The sequence below is a fragment of the Mya arenaria genome, chromosome 16 (genome assembly GCF_026914265.1).
Source record: "Mya arenaria isolate MELC-2E11 chromosome 16, ASM2691426v1".
Lineage (NCBI taxonomy): Eukaryota > Metazoa > Mollusca > Bivalvia > Myida > Myidae > Mya > Mya arenaria.
The window spans coordinates 50,547,841-50,556,653 of NC_069137.1; the positions used below are offsets into that span (position 1 = coordinate 50,547,841).

Consider the following 8,813-nt stretch of genomic DNA (forward strand, 5'->3'; position numbering starts at 1 on the left):
ACAGGGAGACCGTCAGGCCCCTTGGGGTTGTTTCAATAAAGATGTTAGTCAATTTTGGTCGTCAAATTGAATTTATCTTAGTGTCATAGTTTGTTTGTCTGAGTGAATTACACTTTACTTTAGTATTAAGAATAAACTGAAAGGTAAGGAAATTAAAAGAAAAATCGATGTCTTGCCTTTTGGGACACTTAAACGGATTTAAGGTCATTTAAGGAACGACTAAAATGCTTTTTGAAACGGGCCCCGGTTGTTCGTCCTATATCGTATGTCTAGTATTATACTCGACGCGATGCGCCAGGCAAAGGAGACACTGGTACCATTTTTTTAAATAGTCCTTGATCAAGACAGCAATATGAAATAGTTTCTATTAATCCTTAATAATTGACGTGAACGTGTCACAAACCTGGCACGACATTCGGAGCATTCATTCGTCGAATCTGTTCGGTAAGTTCTTTGATATCTGAAAAATGCACATTAGCCTATAAGCCATACTATGGTACGAGTATAATTTCATGAAAATGAATGGTGGAGTTGTGCCGTAATCAATATAATCAATGTCCATCGCTATCCACCATACCTTAAGAAAACGTAACGCATGCTAGAGAAACTGGAAGGTTTGGAAATAGAGTTATTCTTTTTCTTACAATAACTACCACGTAACGCCACAATAAAACTGGTGTTGAACTTATTAAATTATAAATTGTCAAATATAATTATGTGTATTGGAAGAAAGATCAGAGCCTCCAAAACTTAAAGTGTCAATTATTGCTTTCGAAATACCATGTATTGACCAAAATAAATGCCTACCGTTGCTTGATTGTAGGGCAACTTTATGAGTTGCTTGGGCCGTAGAATGTGTTTCAATTCCTGTCGCACAAACATCTTCGAGCAAAGTATGTGTCTCCACCAAAACCTTACTTTGTTTCTGTTGTTCCTTTAAGAGAATACGGAAAAAGTTAGATATGGTGTTGTTTTATTTTGCACATATGTCTTATTGACGGAAATGCCCGATGTAGGTATAGATAATAAAGCTACTACGGTATTCCGGACACTGGTCGTTATTCAGATGTTGAAACCTAATAAAAATATTGTTGTAACGTTTTAAATTTGGCATTTATGTTTTAACATCTTCAAAGCGTGTATGAAATATATTTTCTGAAACGTAGATGCTGTGCCAACAAATGAACTCTTACCTCTGACAAAGAACGCAAAACATTATGTTGAGAAAGAAGGCCCGTTTTGATTTCTTCTAAATCTGATCTGTGCGTTCTTATAGTATCTTTTACACTCAGCATCTCTTTTTCCACTTCCTGAAGCGAAGCCTCTATGCACCTGTAGTGCTTGTTTTCAATACAAACTAGCTGAGCGAGTTCTTTTTCTATTTTGTCCCTCTCTTCTGCTGTTAAAGTCGCCTTCACAACAGATGTGTCGCCATTGGTTAAAGGCGTTTTCACAGTCGTCGTGTCATCGTCTGTTGATAAGGATGAATATTCGTCGGAGAGATTAAGCTTCAATTCGATTTCTCTTTCAATAACTGCCTTTAATGCATCCTTTCTCATATTGATACCTTCCTGGGATGTGATGACAATCTCGTCGGTTTCTAGCTGTGATATATAAGATGGTTAAGGTTTATTTGTTAAGTTGTCAAAAAAACGCTGCAAATTGATTTTAGTCTATTTTTTATTTTCTTAAAAAGGTCCTAGCCTCGTTAAGGTTCGAGGATTTTTTTTATTTTACAATGATTGTGAAAAAAGTTATTACAACATTTATCAATCAATCGTCGATAAGATGTTACACGAGAGTGTGGTCTTGTGTTGTAGGGAAAACCGGTGAACTCGGAAGATACCTACTTTTCCGGCTTGGTAACCACGAACCAAATTCACTTGTGCCCAGGCCGGGAATCAAACGGCGAAAAGCGAGTACGCTAAGCAGACAACGAAACAATGCAACAACACCAAATTGTATAATTAGTCTCAAGTACGAACAATGTTTAAATATACGTATTAATACATACCATTTGAAGCTGTTTTAGTTCTCTTTGCGCAGCTTCGTTTTCATCCAGTTCGGAATGTTGCAAAATTCCTTTCATGTCGTTGAGGTATTCTTTCAACCTCTCGTTACTGATCTTGAGATCGCCTGAATGAAGTATTTCATTCCTATAATCTTTAACCTGCACAAATAAAGCGATATCTATGATAACATTATGTTACAAGCGAAATATATTGGCAATAAAACAACTTTATACGTAATTATTATTTCTTCAAAATAAAAACAATTTAGACTGTATTTAATGTTTTTTGTTCGTTTTGTTTACACAGCGAATACATTTTTTTTTTCAAATAAATGTTTTGTTTCATTGTAGGCTTCCCGGTAGTTTATATAGATTTATCAAAGAAATAAAAATGATATTTTCACTGTTTAGAACAGTGAAAATATTCGTTTGATATTTTTCACAGTTCTGTATTTTAAGTCCGTTCTCAATCAAACGTCATCGCGCACATTTTGCGCGCTTTTTCTTAAAATTAACTGTCCACATCGTATAGTTTATATAAAAGTCATTCATATGATGTAGCAACCTAACTTTTATAGTAGCATTCCTTACACTTACCTTCTTTAACAAGTCAAGAATATTATTGAAAGCAGCATTCAATCCCATATTGTTCAGACATATGCTCAACAGCCCAGACGCATCTATTTGAGAAAGAGATATTTTGTTCTTGTATCCGGGTGTTGAAATATAACATTTCAAAAATTCAAAGCTATTAGTCGACCAGAGTTCAACTGAAGTGTTGCACCAACTTGGGTCTTTTTGAGAATGTTCATCAATGACACAGTCATAGAATATGCCACAAGCCCCGCCCTCAGGACAAATCCGTCTGCCCCCCTGCCGCTTGCAATTACAAGATTTGACATTTTTTTGGTTACATGGCCGTTTTTCTAGCGCATGGTGAGGTAAAAGGTTGCATAATTCACACTTTTCACAAGTGAACGTGTCGATTTTGGCTCTGCCTTTCACGTATGTCACAAATGTTTCATATTGTTCTTCAGTCTTCGTCGAAACGTAGTCCAAGAGACCATCCTTTAAGCAACGAAGACCGATCGACGATCTCACCCAATTTCGGAACTGCCCAAGCTTCAGTTGACTTTCGAACGTCATTTTGTTGATTTTCGAACGTCAGTTTGTGCTTCTTTTGTAACGAGCCCAACAGCGCACGCGTCATGCCTTAACGGGCAGTGAAGAGGTTGAAATGTTGCAAAGTTTTTGTTACGCCATTTTTACAGTACATTGGCGTTTACATTGAACTTTTTCCATTTTTTTGTATTATGTTTTCGGACTGTGTACACTCCCTTTGCAGAATATGAAATGATTTAATATATTTAAAATCATTTACTTTGTAAAATTACCTTCAGTTTATGGCATTTCGTGATAAAACAGTTATGACAAAATCTTAACACTTTCCTATTTCTGACATTATACAGGTCTATAAAACTTGAAATATCTTTGGATAGTGTATGTTCTAGGAGTGTTTGTTATCTGCTCAGTTCAGACACACACATATATATATATATATATATATATATATATACTATTTGTCAAGCATCTTTATCACTGAACAAATATCAAATGTCTTTTTCTAAATGTATACGTCAATATACACACATTAAAAAAAAAATACAAGCAAAAGTAAACAATATTTTTTAATAAAACATGTTTTGTTTTAACTTCATATAAAGCTGCACTCTCACAGATTTACCGTTTTGACAACGTTGTTATATTTGTCTTGGAATAAGCCAAAGTTTGCGTAAATGTCTGTAAACCGGTGATATAAGACTGCTGAAAAAAAAATCAGATGGTATTTTCCATATTTACGTTCGAAAATCAATGTTTTATGTCTGAAAGCGTTACTAATGCTTCAAATAAAAAATGGGCATAAAAACATCATTTTTTGAAGTAAGAAAATTGCGATCTATTTTTTTGTCAGTATACTTTTATTTTCGGTGATCAGACATTTATGCAAAAATTGGTTTCTTTCAAGAAAGTTTTAAAAAAGTTGTCAAAACGGTCAATCTATAAGAGTGCAGCTTTAGGGTACGTCTATTAAGTCAATTTTATATTAGCTACTTACCACATGATAATACAAGTATTATTATTATTATTGTGTTTAAGAATAAATTTTCACAGATTAATAAAAAAAATTGTAACTATTGCCGACATCTACAGAAATTTATTTTAGAATATTAACTGCAGTATAAGCTTAAACATCGCATACACCTCATAGGATAGGTTAAGAGCTATTCGAACATCTGTTGAACAACTTCATTTACCCAGTATCCGAAAGAATTCAGTCCGAATATACAACAGTACACTTTCGATTTCGCTTTCATGAAATCGACGCTATTAGATTGTAAATCAGATATTTATGTATGTATTGAATATCTATGATCACTTTGAGTACCATGCATTCATGAGTTAACTCAAATTTTAACGTTAATCAAGCCACTTTATTTGTTAATTCCTTTCTTTTAAACGGAATTTTCTTTCTTTTAACTCCATTGCATAGGCAGCAGCCAACTGTTAGGCATATTAACGTGAGAAGGTAGCACAATACATCTTCGCATTTATTTTCGTTCTTATTTTGTTATTTGCTTAGTTGAGTGTAGCCGTGTGGTTCATGTGATGATTTATAATCTGACATAATCTTCCTCTGTTATTCTACCTTCATCAATAAAACTTTACTAGCTTAATTTCATTTGCTAAATAAATCTGTGACGTGTTGGCAGCGGCCTTCTTTAGGAGCGAGGTGTTTCCAATTTACATAGGAAATTTGGGAAAATTACGTGTCCTATGGTATCTCCATAAACCGTATGTATTCATTCGTCTAAGAATTACAGCAAGCATGCTCCTGGTCTGAAGTCTCGGTTTTGTCTCAACAATAGGTCCTTGTTCCCGGTTATCTCCCTTGGACTTGTCTACCATCTGGGTACCAGTATCAAACAACACCACATAAGCAGCTGAGAATTGGTCAAGGATGTCAAACGCTCGCACACAGACAATGCCCAGTGTCCAGATCAGCCCAATATGATGACCCGATAATGGTCCAATAGTTGTTTACGTCATTATCCTCGTATGTAGCTAAATTGTAACTTATATTATTAAGTACTATAAAGTCCAGTATGATTCAGTGATGTAAGCAAAATTATGTATGTATATCCAAATGATTTCTTTATAGTGACTCGCTCATGTTTTTGGACTAAAAAATAGTTTTCCCGGTAATGCATCTGCAAACACTTACTTTATCATTTTTTTACTCTATAATATCGATATTGCAGAAAAAAATACAGTAATAACATACAAAAGTATTTTGGTTTTAGTAGGCTGAACCCACGCCGGTAAAGTCAAAAAGAAAAATAGAAACCAACCCTTAGTAGGGGCGCTCCGACATGTACACAGAAGCATAACTATGATAATACAGAAGTTTTACCTTACAATCAGATAAAACAATATGGAACGAGGTAAACCATAGCAATAAAGGCAGGTAGGGTATAACAATAAATTAGTTAATTATTATAAATTGAATGCAATGTTTGATTCAAGTAGAAATAATTTAATGTCTAATCTTTAAAATAATTTATTTCTAAATAACTGTGTTTTTTTTGCAATAGGAAATCAGTCTCTATTGTAAAACTCAATTTCAGGGAAGCAAACATGTATTAATTTCGAACTTGACGAAAGTTAACAATAAATGATAAAATGTGTTTTTTAATCAAATGGATTTTACTGTTTTTTTTCTTCCTTTCACAATTAAAGCTGCACTCTCAAAAATTAACCGTTTTGACTACTTTTTTATTTTGTGTCTTTGAATGAGCCATTTTCTCGTGATTGGCTGAAAACCAGTGATATTAGACTGCTGACAAAAAATCAGATCGCATTTTTTCATATTTACGGTTGAAAATAAAACAAAACTGCGATATGGTTTTTGTTAGCAGTCTTATATTACTGGTTTAAAGACATTGATGCAAAAATTGGCTTCTCCCAATACAAAAATTAAAAAGTTGTCAAAACGGTCAATCTGTGAGAGTACAGCTTTAAGAATCGCTTGTTTTTTTATACAAGTGATTTATTATTATTGATAAAACTACCGTTATGTCTCTGTCAATGATTTTATATTAAATGAAACGAGCAACATAGGAGTAAGAAATTATCATAGTCATTTTATATGCACAGGTTTATACATTGATTTACGTCATTTAAGAAGAGATCTATACGTATATACTTTTTGTGACATTTAGCTATATGATAGTATAAATTTTATCTAATTTTTATAAAATAACAAAAACAACCTTAGTCAAATTAACTCAATTGTCTTTTCATTAACAATATGTCCAAACAAATTTGTAAAAGTATATGGTTCGGATTAAAATCTTAATTTGTAAACGCGCAAGAAAGAGACAAATTTAAAAGTAAAATAAAATGGCAAGATAATCAACTAGTAAAATTTTGGTACGTATGCATTGGCAATACTGTATATATATTATATCTTATGGCAATCTCTTTTGCTTACCGTGTACATTTTTGTTATCAACATAATTTTCTAAAGTGAAACTACTTAAATCGGGAATTATATCCATGACAAAGATTCCCATAACACCCTGCACCCAGGGTGACTGTCCCAATTTTGTGTCAAGTTAAATAGTCACGAGAACTCTTAAAAGTATTACAACTTTATTACTTGATATATTTTCATATGTAGAAAACAATGGTGGATAACTATACACATAAAATACAACTAAAATATTAACATTGGCCAATTTACGATTGTCATAAAATGCTACGGATTATTTGGGCCTAAAACTATGTTTCTTGTTTGGTTACTCGATCCACCATCGGTAGTGTACAATAAAAAGATTATAAAGGCATGCTAAGTAAACGTGTTTTTGAACAAGCACCTGCCTTGTCCTCGTACGAGTACAATTTTAGACCAGCCAGTCAGCACCACAGCATTAAACCTGTACCGGTATATGGTCGTACGGCTTCGTTATGGTTGCAATAAGCCGAAAGATATCACTGCTACCGGTAATGGCCAGACGGTGTGAAAGGTGTTTGGCCTGTGCTAGCCTAGTTTTGGGTGTTGGTAATGACCCGATGGCGTGAAAAGTATTGTCCCGGTACCGGGTAAGTACCGACTGCCACTAAAGGCTTGGTGGTAATAACGGAACTGTATTTGGCCGATACTTGTATCGTTTTCGGCACAAAGAGATACGTTGGATAGTTTTGGCAACGTTTGTCTGATTTAACAAATTAGGCTTTCAATTTATTTCAAGACACTCACTTAATAGACTTGAATACGTAAAGCGTGACGTTGATTCGTTTACTGGATGGCAGCTATCTGATTTTAGTATTATTCGATACTGGATTCCAATACATTATTGAACCGTAAATATGTGGATTATTTATTCATAGCAGTTTCGCCTTATATGAGGGTAAAGTAATATCTCTCCCTCGTCAAATATTGGAATATTATAATAATCACGTGGTACGGTAGACGCTCTAGAGTTAGATGACAATATCAATAAAAAAATATCATTCTATGATTAGTAAAAGTTAAATTATAACCAAAAAATACATAAAAACGAAAATAGTATTTATTCTTTTAGTGAGTTAGCAATGCAACGTTATTGGGAAATTTAAGTAAGGGACAAAATGTCAAAACATTTCTATTACTTCCCTTGACAAAACTAATACTAAAATGTTGTTCAAAAAATTATAGAAAGGCAGGCAACTCTTAATAAGTCTTTATTCTTATATCATTAAGTAATTTACTGCCTTTTAAAATGAGTTAATCAAAACGTATTAATTTTATAGCGTTTGCTATGCAATTATCATGTTGTGAAATTTGCAAAATTACAAATCTCTACATGTTAATGATGCTCCCCCTTAATAATACGGTGTTAGAGTATTAGTATAACATATGAACAGTTTTCAATTACTTAATATAAATCTAATTGTGAACTTTCCACTGACATTTCGTGGCATCAGTGTGAATATGTGACTTTCATCTTTTCTAAAACATATTTTGTACCTGTATATTATATATATATATATATATATTCCAGTTAGTTTTGTTAATGTGTTTTCTTGATGCTCATCACCCTACCCTCATTTTTGTTTTATATGAATAAATGTTATAAAAAATGCGGCTTTCATCCCACCCTCAAGTTTGTTAAAATAAATATATTTATAAAAAAGAAATAAAAGTGTTATATTGTCCATGCAATTCCTTATTTTTGACGATACCCAGTTATCGATTCATTGCAACAATCACGTTTAAATGTGAAATTCCTGAATGATATAGTACAGATTAAAAAGATCACCGGTCTGAATGGCTAGTTCGAAAGGACTATCTGTTTATCAAGCTCCATAGATCGGGGAATAATTATCTTTAATAAGGTTGAAATTTCGGTACAGTGCTCAGACACTCGTCGTGGGTGCCATATGTCAAACATCGACCAAAAAGGATATTGTTAACCGTGTAACGGTTACATGTTGGGTCATCTAACTTGACACTTTACTGTATGTTTATTGGAGTGGAAATATTATCTTATATTAAAAGAATCAATTATTACATGTTCTTTTTTATATTTTAAACTTTTTTTGAATTATGAGGTACTGTATATATATATTTTTTTAGATAGAACCTAGGAATACATTTTAAACTATGGGGGCGATTCTGTAAACCTTAGTGTTCCATTACACTGTAATTTTATGTTTATATATTATATTCAGCTCATTGACATTAAAGGTTGCACTTAAT

At 33.1% G+C, this 8,813-nt stretch overlaps 1 protein-coding gene across 3 annotated transcripts in view; it reads right to left on the reverse strand.

Annotated features, from left to right (window-relative positions):
* Window positions 1-4,559, reverse strand: part of LOC128222152 (uncharacterized) — a 29,056-nt gene extending 24,497 nt beyond the window's left edge. For 2 of the 3 annotated variants that reach the window (XM_052931026.1, XM_052931024.1), the window contains exons 1-6: window positions 4,327-4,559; window positions 2,609-3,348; window positions 2,015-2,170; window positions 1,194-1,604; window positions 808-934; window positions 404-460 (exon numbers count right to left, since the gene is read on the reverse strand). In XM_052931026.1, coding sequence (XP_052786986.1) covers window positions 404-460; window positions 808-934; window positions 1,194-1,604; window positions 2,015-2,170; window positions 2,609-3,157 — 1,300 coding nt within the window. In that variant the 5' untranslated portion in view covers window positions 3,158-3,348; window positions 4,327-4,559. Of the gene's footprint in view, window positions 1-403; window positions 461-807; window positions 935-1,193; window positions 1,605-2,014; window positions 2,171-2,608; window positions 3,349-4,273 lie in introns of all 3 variants that reach the window. The other variant, XM_052931025.1, reaches the window with a different exon arrangement.
* Between the last annotated feature and the right edge of the window lie 4,254 nt (window positions 4,560-8,813).